Genomic DNA, 17,389 nt, shown 5'->3' on the forward strand with positions numbered 1-17,389 from the left:
TTATGTGCAAAAGAAGGTATTCGACAAGAGTTGAAAACACCCAACAACCTACAGCAGAATGGGGTGGCTAAGAGGAAGAACCATAGCATTGTGGGAGAAGAAAGGGTGCTATTGCATGACCAAAGCCTACCTCTGCACTTGTGGTCTAAAGCATGCAACATAATAGTCCATTTGGAAAATAGGAGTCCTCATTAGATTCTTGGCATGATTACATTGGAGGAGGCTTTCTCAAGGAGGAAGTTGGATGTGTCACACTTCAGGATTTTTGGAGCCTCTATTTACTGCCATGTCTCCAAATAATCAAGGAAGAAGCTATATCTCACTGAAGAATTGGGGCTATTTGTGGGTTACACAAAAAATCCCCACAACTACCGTGTGTACTTTCCATCCCTTAGAATGAGAGTTGTGCAAAGGGATGTAAAATTTAATGAAGATAAAGCCATGTAGTGCTCTCATGAGAGGGAGCTTCAGATCCCACCAGAAGAGGAGCCTCAGGAAGTTGAGGAATAGAGAATGGAGACAAAGCACTCAAGCAGTACCATCCAAAGAAGGCAGGAAGAGAACCAGGGAAGCTGGGAAACTTGTGCAGGATGTGAGGAAGAATGTGGGTGCTCCTTCAAATTAGTGCAGGCAGAGAAGGTCACCAGATCAGGACATTGGTTACATGGCTCTAATGACTGAGCTTGCAGAGACTGATCCATCCTATTTCGAGCAAGTAATAAAGCAACCTGTATGGGTTGATGCAATGGTGGAAGAGTAAGAATCCATTGTAAACAACAGTGTTTGGGAAGTGGTCCCAAGACCAACAGACAAATTAGATGTGGGTTCGAGATGGATCTTCAAGGTGAAGCATGCAACATACGAAAGCATAGAAAAGTACAATGTAAAATTTGTGGCCAACGGGTACTCTCAGGTTAAGGGGATTGACTATGAAGAGCATTTTCTCTTGTAGCAACGTACTCATCCATTAGATCAATCCTTTATTTAGCTTCACATATGGGGTGGAAGATCCACCAGAAGGATGTGAAAACAACTTTCCTTAATGGAGTTATTGAGGAGGAGGTGTATATCGAGCAATCAGAAGGCTTCAAGACTTTTGATCGAGAGTCTCATGTGTGCAGACTCAAGCGAGCATTGTATGGTCTCAAGCAAGCACCTCATGCTTGGTACACCAAGATTGATAGTTATCTCACTAGTTTGGGCTTCACCAAAAGTGAAGTAGATGCAAACCTATATAATATTTTAGTAGAAGGTAAATTGTTGATTATTGCCTTATATGTTGATGACTTGATTTTGACTGGTGATGAGCAGTTGATCAAATATTTCAAGGAGGGCCTTGCAAGAGAGTTTGAGATGAAGGACATGAGTCTCATGCACTACTTCCTTGGATTGGAAGTATGGAAAGGTGATGGGGAAGTGTCTAAGGTGATGGGGAATTGTTTGTCTCTCAGCGAAAGTATGCCAACAAGATACTTTAGAAGTTCTACATGGACTGATGCAAACCCATGGAGACAACTATAGTGACCAACTGGAGCAAAGAGGATGCCACTTTAGGTGAGGAAGTGGATGCTACTGTTTACCAACAGTTGGTGGGTTCACTCGTGTATCTTGTGAACACACAACCATATATGTGCTATCTAGTCAACCAACAAAGTCAACGTATGGTTAGGCCAACCAATTTATTTTGGAGGGCAACTAAGCATGTTCTATGATACCTTTGAGGCATTACCCAATTTGGACTATGGTAAAAACAAACAAAGGGAGTGAAGTTGTGTGGCTTCACAGATGCAGATAAGGCGGGAAGTCCATCAGACCATAAGAGTACATCTAGTGTAGTTTTCAGTGTTGGATTTGTAATAGTTTCTTGGTACAGTAAGAAGTAAGAATCTATGGCACTTAGCTCGACAGAAGCAGAATACATGGTTGCGAGTCAAGCAACATGTGAGGTGATCTAAATGAGAAAGATACTTGTTGGCTTGTTTGGCCAGATGATGGATCCAAATGTGATTTAATGTGATAATCAGAGTTGCATCAAACTCTCTGAAAATCTTGCTTTTTGTGATCGATCCAAGCATATTGATATCGCGTATCACCATTAACAAATTTACCGGTCAAACGAGAACTATTACCTCAAAATGAGAATTCTAACCAAAAAACCTCCAAAAAATGAAAAAACAACCTGAAAACGAAAAGTGTTGATGTTGGAATAACCTCTTTCTTTCTTCTTCTTCTTCTTCTTCCTTTTTTTTTTTTTTTTTTAATAGAAGCAAAAGCTATTTTTTAAGGCAAAAAACACCCTGAAAATGAAAAGTGTTGATGCTAATATATATATATATATATTTTCCTGGTAAATTGTCAACATCTTTTAATAATGATGTTAAAAATAAAAAATATCATGAATTTGAAAAACCTTAAAATTCCAATGATAGACATGATATTGAAGATAAAATATCAAAAGTCTTAAAATTCCAAGGATTTTTAGGCATGGTATTAAAGATCAAATATCATGTCTCTGAAAAGCCTTAAAATTCCAAGGATGACATTAAAGATAAAAGGTCACCTCTATGAAAATCCTTAAAAGTCCAATAATTTTCAGCCATGGTGTTAATAATATTTTAAAAAATTATTACCATTTAATTTATATTAATTTATTTTTATTTTAAGTTTATCATATTAATACCAATTTATTAAATATAACATCCTTTTTATATAATGTATTGAAGTCACTACATAGGAAACACTTTAGGTATGATGAATAAACAACTGTACAAAACAAATGAATTTATATGTGATTTTGGAGTTTTTAATACTCTTTGCATTAAAACATTTGTTTTTTTGGAAATTTGTGTCAATATTTCATTTTTAAATAATTTTGAAATTTGCAATTTTTTTTTTGTTAACTATATTTCATTAATAAGAAATATATATATATTTTAATTTTATTTTCATATATAATAATAATAATAATAATAATTTAGCTTTTAGAAATATGTTGAAGATGAAGTGGTAAACAAGATTTTTTTGCTGGATCCGAGACCTAGCTCTGCACCTACTGCGCTCGAGTCCTGCCTCGGCCCTGTGGCCGCCTCGGTGGCTCCCTGCGCGGATCCGACTCTGCGCGGTGTCTCCCTTCTGACGCTCCCTCCCCGAGTTAACCCCCCAACCTGTGCAGTGTTCTTTTCCTCTGGGTTGGATCGAGGACTATGAGAGCTGAAGCCTGGGCAAGCTCGCCCCGCCCGAGCTAAGCCACCGGTGAAATGGAACCGTCATCGCCTCACCGTTCTGATGCAGAGGCGTTCATAAAATTGCTGGAATCTCTCCCAAAGAAGAAAGCAACTGAAGCTGCGAAGTTTGTCAAGCGTCTAGATGACATTCCTGAGATTGAGCTCCCTCCTGAGGGGCTGATTCAGGTCGCCCTCTCATTGGCAGAGAGAGCTTTGGTTGGGCAGTTCACTGGACTCTGGCCCTCCCCCAAAACCATGGAGAGCTGGGTAGCAAGGAACTGGGCACCGCTGATCAACAGCAGAGTCACTTCATACTTTCTAGGGAAGGGTTTCTTCCTCTTTGAATTCGCTGAAAAGGAGGATAAGGAACTGATATTCCGTAATGGACCCTATTTCATGGGTCCTCAAGGGCTGTATCTCAACAAGTGGACGCCTGACTTTGATCCAGCAGTCGACGTTCCCACAGCCGTCCCAGTGTGGGTTAGATTGCCCAACCTGCCAATGCACTGCTGGAATTGGGAGTCCCTCAAACACATTGGGAATACATTGGGCAAGTTTATAGATCGAGCCAACAACAAAGATCAATTTGATTGCGCTCGAATCTGCGTCGAAGTGGATCTTGAGGTGGGCTTGCCTGAGGCAATAAAGATAAAGGTTGGAAATTGGGTGCATCTCCAAAAGTTGGATTATGAGCAGCTTCCGTTTAAGTGCAGAAAGTGCCATGTCTATGGTCACTTTGCTCGTGGCTGCCCAAAGAATAGTGAAGGGGAGAAAAACAAGGAGGAAGGATGGACACAGGTCAAAAGGACCAAAACCGCTCATAAAAACCCTAGAACCGGAAATAAAAATGGTAAAGCCCCCCAGCCAGGCCCTGGGACTCAAGCTTCCCCCATGGAAGAACAAGGTAACAAATACACGCTGTTAAGCTCAGCAACAGAAGACCCTCAAGAAATAGAGATTCAGAATGAAGCATCGCCCCACATGGAGGTCCCCTCGGGATCAAAGCATGTTGAACCTAACTCAGACAAGCAGAAAGAGATACCCACAAAAGAGGCCGAGGAAGAACAAGGATCAGAGGATTCAGAAGAGGAAGGTGAAATAGGGGATTCACACACTTCGGCTAGAAGATCATTGAGAGGCCAAAAATGAGCTCGCGAGAAAAGAGAACAGGAGACTTATAAATATAAACTACAAGGAAGCCAACCAACCCTCGAGAAAATCTTGGCAAAAACTCCGAAGATGACCAGAAACCAGTACCAGAGCTCTAAAGGAGCTCCCCACTCAAAAACCAAGTGATGAAGATCGTCTCCTAGAACTGTAGGGGTATGGGGAGCAGAACAAAAGAAGAAGCCATCAAAAGCCTGATAAGAACTGAATCTCCTGATATACTCCTCATCCAGGAGACTAAAATGGAGGATAAGTCCTTCCTCCATACAGTCAGAAATCTGTGGAAAAGAAGTGAAGGGCAAGCTGTTTCAGCCCGTGGTGCATCAGGAGGACTGGGCACCCTTTGGAATGCAAATAAAGTTTCAAAGATCAAAGATGTCGCCAACACCCATTGGCTGCTCACCAAGCTGCAACACATGGATTCAAATGAGACCTTCTACCTCTTCAATGTGTATGTTCCAACCAGTGCAGGTGAGAAAAAGAGCTGTTGGGATTCCATCAAAAACATGGCAGATTCGGAATATTTAAAGAATGCCATCATCACAGTGGACCTTAATCTAACCCTCTCTCTGGCTGAAAATCATGGAGGAAGCATTGTAAGGGATCCGACGCGAGAATGGGTTGAGGACCTGCTTCAGGACTGGGATCTGATTGACATAAAACCCTCGTCGGGAAAATACACCTGGTCCAACCAAAGACTCGGTCCGGGACACATCGCTGCAAGGTTAGATTGTTTTCTTGTTCAAAGTTCTTTTCTTCTCCTTGGATTAGATTCTAGAATGCATATTCTTCCATGCAGTGTATCTGACCACAGACCCATCAAGCTTGATCTACTGGCACACATGAATCAAGTCCCCATTCCATTTAAATTCAGTCCCCTCTGGGTTAAAGAACATAACTTCATGCAACTAGTAAAAGATACTTGGAAGCAACCATTCAACGGTTCTGCCTTCTTTGTATGGGAGGAAAAGCTTAGGAGAGTGAAAGCTGCTTTGAAATCTTGGGTCAAATCCCTTCCTAACCCAGCAGTGGAAAGGAAAAAGATCCAAGAATGCCTTGAGATTCATCATATGAAGTCGGAAAATGAAGAAATCACAAAAGAAACTCTAGATAAGGAAGCCGAGCTACAAGGAAAATTTATCAACGCAAGTCTGGCCGAGGAAGAGTACTGGAGGATTAAATCCCGTAGGCTTTGTCTCAAGGCTGGAGATAGAAACTCCTCCTTCTTCCACAAGCAAGCCCAAGCCCGAAAAAGTTTCAACTCCATCTTAGATATCAAGGAAAAGAATATAAGTCACAAAGACATGCAAAGTATAAAAAAGGCTGCCTACCTCCATTTCAAAAAGCTGTATAATGAAGAAGAGGGACAGGGGTTTGCATTAAATTCTGTGGACGAGGTACCTTCTTTGACCACTACCAGAAAGAAGCAGTTTTTGGAAGCAGAAGTCACCAGCAATGAAATAAAAATCACTCTCTTTGCAATGGAGCCAGATAAGGCCCCAGGGCCGGATGGCTTCACAGCTAGATTCTTGCAGAACTGTTGGTAGATAGTGGAAAAAGACTTATGCAGAATGGTGAGGAAATCTCAAGCATGTCAGAAAATTGGGGGAAGTACCAACTTGGGCTTCCTGGCCCTCATTCCTAAGGAAAAAGGTGCCAACTTTTTCTCCAGATTTCGCCCTATCTCCCTTTGCAATATAGGCTATAAGTTGATAACAAAATTAATTGCAAACAAATTAAAAACCATTCTTCCTGACATCATCCCCGAGAATCGGGAGGCTTCATCCAGGGAAGGCAGATTGTTGACAATTTTATTCTGGTCCAAGAGGCGATTCATTCAAGCCTGAATCGGAAAGAGAAAGGAATGGTTATTAAAATAGACCTTGAAAGTGCCTTTGACAGGGTAAGACACAGATTCCTGTTCGAGGTCCTCCACAAATTTGGCTTTGGACTCAAATTCATCAATTGGATCAAAGCTTGTATCAGTGAGCTCTGAATTTCCCCTTTGGTAAATGGGAGGGCAACTTACTTTTTTAAAGCCACTAGAGGGCTGAGACAAAGGTGCCCTCTCTCCCCCTTGCTCTTTGTCCTCCAAGCTTTTGTCCTAAGTTTCCTACTAATCAAAAAGTAGAATGATCAAGAAATAATGGGACTGAGCATTGCAAGAGGTGTAAAAAATATAAATCATGCCCTATTTGCGGATGACTCTCTTTTGCTGGGTGCTGCCTCCTTGACCACGGCTAATCATTTCAAAGAAGTGCTGGATGCTTACTGTGAAGGCTGAGGAAGCAGAATTAACAAAGGCAAATGTCACATTTACTGTTGGAATTCTTCTCCCAAATTCCTCCAAGCTATCTCCAACTGCTTTGGTTTCGCAGCCTCCACTTCTTGGACCTCTTTCAAATATTTGGGGCTCCCTGTTTTCCAAAAAAGGGCCCTCAGCAAAGATTGGATGCCGTTATTGGAAAAATTTAAGCTTAAAATTCACACCTGGGGCTTCAATTGGCTCAATCTGGCTGGAAAGACAGTGCTGGTCAAAGCTGTCTTGAACAGCCTTCCCATTTACCAAGCTACAGTCATGATGGCACCTGTAGGTATTATGAGAAAAATGGAGGATTATATCAGGAACTTCTTCTGGAAAGGCGGAAAAGCTAATGAGAAAAAAATTCCCCTTATAAACTGGGACACAATCTCCCTGCCCAGAATGGAAGGAGGCCTCAATTTCAAGAATTTCAGCAAGCAAAACATTGCTTTGGGCGCAAAGATTCTGTGGAGGATAATTGCTCCAAAGCCGGGTTGGGCTCAGGTTGCGATGTGGAGAAAATATTTCGGTGGACAGAGAACCCGCTGCCTTGACAAACCCAAACCAAAAATCGGAACGTTGGTTCACAAATTGTGCATCAAAGCGGCCCCCTTGATCAATCTTCACGCGCACTGGATTCCTGGAAATGGTAAGCGCATCAACATTTGGGATGACCGCATCATGGATAGTGAGCCCCTCTCTGAAGATCGCTCTCTGCTTATGTTGAGAGAATGGATGGACAGAGCGGGCCTTAAAACGTTATGGGATATCTCTCAATGGGAAAATGGCAAATGGCAGAACTGGATTAATATCAAGGTTCCTCACAACCTCTCCAGCGATCTCATCTCCCTCCGCTCCCTCTTAGCAGGCAAAGCGCCATTGAACTCCAGGAAGCTCGACATCAGGGGATGGGGTCCATCATCTGGACACTACACAGTTGTGCAAGGTTATAATCTCCTCTCCCTTTGACCTCACATCCCCCCTGATCCGAAGCCTTGGCAAGGGATATGGTCGCGGACTTCAATTCCAAAAATTGACGTATTCAGTTGGCTTTTATGCCATCAAAAAATATTGACAGATGACAGGCTCCGTAGAAGAGGATACAACGGGCCATCCCACTGCTCGTTATGTGAGGTTGATGAGGAAAACGCCCCCATCTTATGCTCCGTTGTAAGTTCTCTTCTGATCTTTGGACCGAGGCCTTAAAACCGTGGAATGTTGACTTTGCCTTGCCAAATCGCTGCACAGATTTGTATGCAAATTGGAAGTCAAGGTATCCAGGCGGCTCCCCCCAGATCGTCCACATAAAGGAAGCCTGGATCGTCCTCCCTAAACTCATCTGCTGGCATATATGGCTGGAAAGAAACCAACGAATTTTCAGAGACAAAAAAAGTGACCTCAAGATCATATGGGAAAAAATCAAATGCCATCTAAGAGACTGTTTGGGTGATCAGCTTGACAGGGCAGATTTAAGCGGCCAAGAAGCTGTATGGGGTGCTTACCTTAACCTCAATTTCACTGATATTGTCAGACTTCCTCCTCTCCTAAAAAAATGGCAAATTCGACTTGAGGCTGTAGAATTTTCTGAGTTTTGCAGCAAGAAGGAAAGATACACTCTCTTTTTTGACGGGGCAGCAAAAGGTAATCCTGGTATATCCGGTGCAGGTGGAGTAATCAAAAGTGCAGAGAGCAGAACTGAACTAAGATTTTCCTGGGGAGTGGGCTTCAATACAAGCATCCAAGCCGAAGCACTGGCTCTCTTTCAGGGTCTCAAACAGCTCATTTCCCTGGGTATCAAAGATGCAATTGTTTTTGGGGACTCCCAATCCATCATAAAGATCATTGTAGACAACTCCCTTCCTACTGATCTAAGGCTATCAAGATTGATGAACAGAATTAGAACTCTTATAAACTCCTTTCAGAATCTGGAATTCCTTCATGTAAAGAGAGACAACAATAAAGAAGTTGATGCTGAAGCCAACAAAGCGGCTCTCCTCCCACACGGAGTCCTGCTAAGAAATGAAGACGAAGGCTGGGATCCCATCCCTTGACTATTAGCTTAAAATGTTTTACTGTCTTTTATTGGAGCAGTTTGTTTGCTTATGTAAATCAGGAAAGATAGAGAAGACCAATCGTATGACAGTCCAAAGAATTCGCAGACTCACTAGGGGGGGACCATCTGGTTCCTATCCGAATAGAAAACTGAGTTCTTCCTATTCATTATAACCTGAAATGAGGCATTTCTGCCGAGAATTAATACACCAACTAACCGTTTCTGTCAATAATAATAATAATAATAATAATTTAATATTAAAATTATATTTATTTTGAATTTAATAAATCGAAACTAATAAATACACTTTAACCAAGTCCAATTTACTAAATTAATTTAAATATTGTTTTTCAAAAACTAGCCGTTTAATATAGTCGTTACATATTAATATTTTAATAAATTAGTAAACTAATATCATTATTTAAATACTATTTTTCAAAGAACTAGTAATATTTGGTTTTAATAAATTAATTTAAATATTAATTTTCAAAAACTAGTCGTTTAATATAGTCGTCACCTATTAATATTTTTAATGAATTAATGAAATAATATAATTATTTAAATATTTTTTCAAAAACTAGCCGTTACATATTAATATTTTAATAAAATTAATATCATTATTTAAATATTATTTTTCAAGAACTAGTAATATTTGGTTTTAATAAATTAATTTAAATATTATTTTTCAAAAACTAGCCATTTATTATAGCCATTACCTATTAATATTTTTAATAAATTAATGAAATAATATCATTATTTAAATATTTTTTTCAAAAACTAGCCGTTTAATATAGCTGTTACTTAATAATATTTGTTTTTAATATACTAATATATTTAGGCTGATAGGCCTTCTTTTTGAAATAGTTCACATTCAATTTGCATCTACCCATTTCACTGTAATTTGACACCTGTCTCTCTTGGTAGCGGTGGTCTCATCGACGGTGGTGGTGGCAGTGGTCTCATTGATGACAGAGAGCTAGCCATGAAGGTAAACTCTTTCACTGTGTTGTGGATGCGTCCTCTCAGCTCCCGCACTTGCCTCTCCGTATTCCTTCAAAAGTGGATCGTCCATACTTGCCTCCCCGTTTTCCGCAACCGCCGATACACCTGCTGTTTCACTCGCTACACTTCCGGAGGGTGTTCATAATGTCAATTTTTGTGGTGCACGACCAACAATTTTTCCTGCAGGCACGATGACTATTATCACTCGTTCAGTTAAGGTAGGTGAATGTAATCCCCACGATATTTATGTGCGAGGAGATGGAAAAACATTCGGGGAAGAATGCAGTGGGACTGGAAGAACTGTGTACTGCCTCGAGGAAAGCAGTGAGAATGGGCACGAGACGTGGATTAGGGTAGAGAGGCTTGAGAAATTGCTCTGTGGAGTGTCCAGGCCTGTATTCTTCAGAGGAGTTGTGACAGTTGTTGCAAAGCTATTCAATATAGTGGAGCCTGATGTTGCTATTTTCGGCCAGAAATATTATCAACAATGGCATCTCATCTGTCACATGGTAAGTAAGATATGGTAGTATCAATTTAATTTTTCATTTTTTAATTTAAATTGTTATTTGATTTTTCTAATATGCCTTTAGAAACACGCCCTGATCACAAAGAATAACAAACCAGCAAAACTACCCCACCAGTACTACAAATCCAACCCAATTAGTATCGGTTACCACTTTTCAAAACCAGCCCATGTCCAAAACTCAAACAACCATGTATTGTAGAGCAAGCATTTACTATCAGCAATTAGAAATTAATCAGTACTCTTGGCCCAGATTGGGTGTAAATTTGACAGGATCTGCGCTAAAGTTCCATGGCCGCAAACCTATGGCTCCTATACACTATTGTACTGACAGCCAGAGTGAAAGACCTGACTACATCTGTTAACTGTAACATTGCCGAACTATGCTCGCCTGTAAGTGTTAACCTAGATTTTAAATTGTTCCTTGATTGTTCATAAGCAAGATTGCTCCAATCATATTATTCTTACATTCATTTCTTGTCATTACCCTTACATTCATTTTTTGTTGTTCTGATGTGTTATTTTGATGGGAACGAAATCAACCATTATCTGGATTGGATTGGAGCCGATAAACAAATTGAAGGGAATTGTGGATGCGGTTTATCCGCTAGTGTTTATATTAAATAATTTAAATAGATTAATTTTCCAAATTTTACCCAAGATTCTCACTATCCTCTGTAAATAGAGTCTTGAATATTCAAAATTCATAGAATTATTCCATTCTTCTCTCGGCCAGCTCAGGAGGTCTTGACAACCGAGTCTTAAGTTTGGGTATTAGTGCATCCTCCTCTATCAACACATATTTCTCGTGAACAATTATTGGTATATATTCCAGAGAGGCAGAGACAACAAGTTATGAAAATGAAAATGATGTAGGGGTGGTTGTGGTTGAGGTGAAGCATTTGAACAAAGATGAGCCGGTTGTGTTAACTGGTGGAAAATGAGAACTCAAAGATTTATGGATAAATTTGTTCTTTTACCGGTTAAAGATTTGTCTTTGATTCTGTGAAAATTTGATTAGAGTTTTCCATAGAAATTTATCTATATTTTAGCATTTTAAATTTTAAATTTAAAATCTTAATTTTTTTTCGAAGTCTTTAAATTTCCAGAAACATACAGAATAGTAAATCCAGGAAAAAGATCATTTAAAAAAAAATCAATTTATCTTATAATATAACTTTTTCCATATAAATTTAATACATCCAGGAAAAAGATCATTTTACAGAAAATCAATTTATCCCATAATTTAATGTTTTAGATGTAAGTTCTTTTATTCCAGTTAAATTTGAATTTCTATCGATCATAATTTATACGTTTAGTTGAATCCAATGGAACTTTGTTCACATAATTGAATTTTACTTAAATTATGAGATTATCCTCGTTTCAATCTCTTATTTCAATGTCAATTCAATTTGAATTTTAAATTTTCCCACTAACCTGATTGGGGATGGATCATAGCCCTCTAAACCCAATGGTGATAAGTAATCGCCTTCATTGAGGGGATTTAGCATAGTGAGCAAGCATAATGAGCAACTACCATAAAACTAAAGCAACTAAATAATTTTACATTACTTGTTTTTCAACAATAGCTAGCTTTGCACAGAGCCATGCCTTACATACAGACTATTCCACACAGCTCCCTCTTGGATTTTGGTGAAAACATTACTCCACTGAGAATTTTCAGGAGTCAAAAGATTCAACTTATATATTTTCAATAACTCTTTTTTATTATAATAAATATTATTTCTTTAATATAACGCTCATGTGAAGTTTGATGAACTTTAATTTATTATATTTTTAATTAAAAAATAAAAATAAAAATATATTAAATTATATTTTTTAATAAAAAATAATTTTTTAAATAAATATGTATTTTTTTAAGGTAAATGTTTTTCACATAAACTTTAATAATCTCCATTGCTCAAGATTGTTGGGTGAGGGGCTCAACAAGTTCTCAGAAAGATAGTCTTGAAAACGGTTGATTAGGGTTTATTTTTTTTGAATTATTCTCTTAACATTTGTTTTTTTTTTTAATTAATCTTTAAAAGGAAATATTATAAATAAAAAATTTCTTTAATACATGATACAAATATTGAATTTAGTTTTACATCTTATGTAAAATAATGTAAAACAATAACTAGTGGATCAATGAAAATATTTTTTAGACTTGACTTACAGTGCATATGAGATTGCATGTATGATGTGTAGACAGTCCCTCAAGAAGCCCAGTGATAGACTTAACTTCTAGTGCATATGAGATGGCATGTATGATGTGTAGACAATTCCTCAAGAAGCCCCGTGATAGACTTAACTTACAGTGCATATGAGATTGCATGTATGATGTGTAGAGAGTCCCTCAAGAAGCCATCAGTGATTAAGAACATTGTGGAGAATGCAAAGGAAGCAATTCGTCTTGGATGGAGCTTTTTTTTAGATCATGGACTTCAACATAGAAATAGTAACATTTCCTTTTGCACTATTTTTATTTCCTCTTAATTAAAAATGGTTTACAAGGCAATAGAATAGATAATGTGCCATTATGACCTACTTTGTTATGTTCTATGAATTATGGAATCAATGACATTATCCATACCTTAATAGTATACTTTTGAGTTGTATATTTGTTTCATAAATATGAAGGCAAGCTAAATTGCATGTATTATTGAGGTACCCAAAGTATTTTGGAAGTTGTATAACGTCTTTGTTTTAGTGTATGAGTTATAGAACAAGTAACAATAGCCTTACTTTAATAGTATACTTTGAGTTACTATATTTGTTGCATAAATATAAAGGCAAGCTAGGTTCCCTTTACTAATTGAAGTAGTAGAAGTATTTTGGAAGCTATATAAATTGGATTTGTTTTCAAATATGTTTTTTTCTCACTAAGATGCTTATGAAAAATTTTGGTTTGGTAAAATAATATTTTCCATGACAGATACTTCAATGCTTAGGGTAATAATGTCCAAATACTTATTTCTATGTATGGAAATTCTACAAGTAAAATAATAATTTTCCATCACAAATATCAATTACAAAGCTCAATGCTTATAGGAATAATGTCCAAAGATTTGTTTCTATGTGTAGCAATTCTACGTTTTAGTTTATAATAATGAGTGATGAGGTACAATAGGAATGGAAGTAGGCCATAAACAATTTGAGTATAAATTGGATAAACATCACATATTCGTATTCTTTTCCAGTATATTTAGATAGTAAAAACTTATTTCAAAACAAATATTTTTTATTCATTTTTTCACAGCTCAAGGATCTGAAACATATATCCTAAACCCCAAATGTATCATTAATTTGAGATGATATGCAAAACCCACATACAACAAACAACCCATAGGGAAAGCGTTTTATTCCGGTATTTCTAAAATTAAAAGGGAATGAAAACCATATATAAAAGATAAATCAGATATAAAAGAAAATTCAACACAAGTATCTAAGAAATCATGCCGCAAAATTTACCCTATAAGATGAGATCACTAAAGAAGTGGATATCATAAATGAAATAATGGGGATTATATACTCTGCTCCTTCAAGAATATGGACCTACAATTCATTCTACTCTTGAAATATAAAATAAAATAAAATAAATAATAATAATAATAATAATATATAATAAAAAATTGTAATCCAATGTGGAGACAATTATTGCTTTACATAAAAATTTGTGGAGACAATTACTGCTTTACATTGACAATAAAAATTTAGATGAATATGCAAAGATGTCAAATTTTCCCATTACATGAATGAACTCTCCATCGTTTACAATTGGATGGAAAAACCCTATTTACAATTCAATATAGAAAAACTACATGTGGTTAATTGAATTTTACTAGTCTATCTCAATTCTTAGGAACTTATACTTAAATATGAATGCAATGTCTTTGCATAGTGATTTGATTCCTAGATGCATATTTTCTAACCTTTGATTTTGAACTTTTAACGTTTTACAAGAAGCCATGTGTTAGCAATACAATTTTTAACCACATTACAATTTCTTGTTTTTTTATAAATGTTTTTGCATGCATAAATGGATCCGTGACACGCTCAATCTAATTTAATTTGATTGATTTTTAGAATACATTAGCATTTTGAGTGTCTAGTATTTAATGTTTCAGCTTGCGGTTGTAATGACATTCTAGAATGCATGCTTTTGTTATTATAAACTTACTAAGAAAATACACAAAAAAAACTTAAATTTAATGTTTCAATTTTTATTTGTTTGATTATGAAAATTAAAATACATGTTTTACAATTTAAAAATTCTATCGACCTCTCTTTGCACCTTTCGGGGCAATTGCTAGTAATATTATAATTTAAACATTATTGTTCAAATATAGTCGTTACTTGAATTTACGTCTCTACATTGCTCTCTATTTAAGCCTTTGCCATGATTTGCCTCTTCATCTGGTCCTAATGATGAACCACACTTGTTGGTTCGAAACGCGTCGGCCAAAAAATTCTCTCATGTGATTTCTACCAAAAGACTTTGTTTAATTCATTATGGATCACAGAAGCTTGAATACAAAAACTAATAAACATATTAAAGATTATGAAAAAAATGTTGTTTCCAGAATCCTATCTACTGCTAAGGAAATACAACATCAACAAAAAATTGTTCTCCTAGACTTATTACTTCTACATATTTTTTAATTTGAAATATATATTCGATCAAATATATTGAGAATATAAAAACTTAAAAAAAAATAAAAATAAAACAAAAAAACACAAAAAACTAAAAAATAACAACAAGTAAATAAAATATATATTTTAACATTAAAAAATTAGAAAAAATGACCTAAAAAATACAATATAAAAAATATATAAAAAAGACAAAAAAAAATCAAACACAAAGAAAAAAAACAAAATTAACTTATAAAAGATAAAATAAATTAATTAATCAAAAAACATAATTTAAGAAAATAATTTGAAAAGAGACAACAAAAAAACATAAAAATTAAATAAAAAATATTGAATAAAAAAATTAAAGAAACTTTAATAATAATAATAATAATAATAATAATAATAATAATAATAATAACAACAACAACAACAACATTTAAAAAATTAAACTTAAGAAAAATTTGAAAAAAAATGATAAAATTAAAATGAAGAAATAAAAGAGCATTACAAAAATTAAAATTATTTTATATTGTTTTTTTAATTTTTAATTTTATTTAATTTAAATTTTAAATTTTAAATTTTCTTGTTGATTTTTTTATTTATTTTTATTCAATTTTAATTTTTTTATTTTAACTAATTGATTTCATTATATATATATATATATATATATATATATATATATAATGATTTGATGTTTTCTTTTTTCTTTAAATTATGTGTTTTTAAAAAAAAATTCCCCATTTATTTATTTATTTTTAGATTTATTTTTTCTTATGTTTTTTTAGAAGTTAATTTTGCTTTTTTTAAATCTTTTTTGTTTTATATATATATTTTTTATATTTTGAATTTTTTTTGTCATGTTTTTTGTTTTTTTGTTTTGTTTTGTTTTTTTTTACCAATATGAAAATCACCAACATTTAAAAAAAAATTATCCACAGTTAATACATTAGAAAATTTAAAGTGTAAAAAATAAGCTCTTTAAACAAAAAAGGTTGACAATGCATAGCACTCTTCAAAATTAGCATGAAAGTCACTAACATTTTAAAACAAATGTTCATACTCAATTTAAAAAAAAAAAAAAAAAAAAAAAAGAAGAAGAAGAAGAAAAAGTTCCTTTAAAAAAATTGGGTTGATGTTGCATAAACACTTTTCAAAATCAGCATGAAAATTAATAACGTTTAAAAAAAATTGTTACATAACAAAATTTAAAGTGCCAAAAATATGGTTAAAAAAAGGTTATTTTGAATAACCACTTTTCAAAATCGGGTGTTTTTTTTACTACCTCAAAAAAATGGTTTATCGGTAATTTTCTTGTTTGATTGGTAACTATGTTCATTTACAGGATTGTGTGTAGAGGCAGATTATGTTGTTGCAGTACATTCCAATAGAGGAGAAAGATGTTGATATTTTGACAAATACCTTGTTAAGTCGGAAGTTCGAGTTCCATAGGTGCAGGATAGGGGTGGTTGATAATCCCTTTCTTGCTAAGAGAGAGTGTTGAAAATGCAGCAAGAAAATCTCAGTTTGACTTTGCCTTGGTCAAACTAGAGAAAATTCGAATTTCTATTTTAGCAAAAATCTTGGAGGTAGTTAACTGAGGTGACATGGAACTTGTCACTCAATTAACTCAGTTAATTTGAGTTGGGGAAGCTTGAGTTCAGTTCAATATGATTGATTGCTAATTTGTAGTAATCTATTTCAGTTAATTTGAGTTATTGTCAGTTAAACTAGTTCTAATTGTCAAAAGAACTAGTGGAGGTCAAATTGTGGAAGTGGAAATTCAACCACACTCTGTGATCAACCAATTAACTAATCAATCGACCCAAAATGATTGTTGCATGCAGAGAATTCGAGTTACCTAATTGAGATGTAGATTCCAAGGCAGTGTACTGTCAGTTGTAGCATATTCCCATGTGTACATGTGGTGCATGCAGTCAAAGGAAGGACCTAGAGGAATTGCGTAATTCAATAGAGGGAATTTCCTAATAATAGGGGCTAATTTCCTCAAGGAATAGTGCAAGGAAACAGGACCTTGGAGGGCTTGAAAATTAACTAAGTGTTGGCCAGAGTCAATTAGTCTAGCAGAGGGATAAAATATACACTTGCAAGTTGTGCTTAGGTTGTAGTAAGCATATGTATTTCATCTCTATTATCTAATTAATGCAATATAGATAGGAAGGGGTTTTGAGCAGTTTCTTTCCCCTAGATAAATCTTTGTGCATGTGTGATGTTTCCTTTTGCATGTCTATGATTTGTGTTCTAGATGATGAATTAACTTCCACATATTAGTAGAATAGCTTTGAGTCTTGTGATTTAGTAAATTTCATGAGCGGTTTCAAATCTACACATTAATTTCTACGAGGCTTGAGATGGTAGCCCAGGTAGCAGAAACCTTGATCAATGGATACCATCTTGTAAGGGAGGATGGAGACAATAGAAGACAATGTCATGTCCGAAATATTATTAAATATAAAAGAAGACTTTTG

The 17,389-nt window shown here is 35.5% G+C and overlaps 1 protein-coding gene and 1 pseudogene across 1 annotated transcript; both read left to right on the forward strand.

The window, feature by feature from the left end:
- Nucleotides 1-6,843: 6,843 nt before the first annotated feature.
- Nucleotides 6,844-8,744, forward strand: LOC149206145 (uncharacterized). Its single transcript, XM_089397610.1, has 3 exons — nucleotides 6,844-7,639; nucleotides 7,772-7,863; nucleotides 8,148-8,744. The coding sequence occupies exons 1-3, from the start codon at nucleotides 6,844-6,846 to the stop codon at nucleotides 8,742-8,744; spliced, it is 1,485 nt and encodes a 494-aa protein (XP_089253736.1).
- A 1,195-nt stretch (nucleotides 8,745-9,939) lies between these two features.
- LOC149206146 (aspartyl protease family protein 2 pseudogene) overlaps nucleotides 9,940-17,389 on the forward strand; it is a 114,001-nt pseudogene continuing 106,551 nt past the window's right edge.

Source organism: Pinus tabuliformis, chromosome 1_2 (assembly GCF_031772625.1).
Source record: "Pinus tabuliformis cultivar Carrire ecotype Pingquan chromosome 1_2, CPIR1, whole genome shotgun sequence".
Classification (NCBI taxonomy): Eukaryota; Viridiplantae; Streptophyta; class Pinopsida; order Pinales; family Pinaceae; genus Pinus; species Pinus tabuliformis.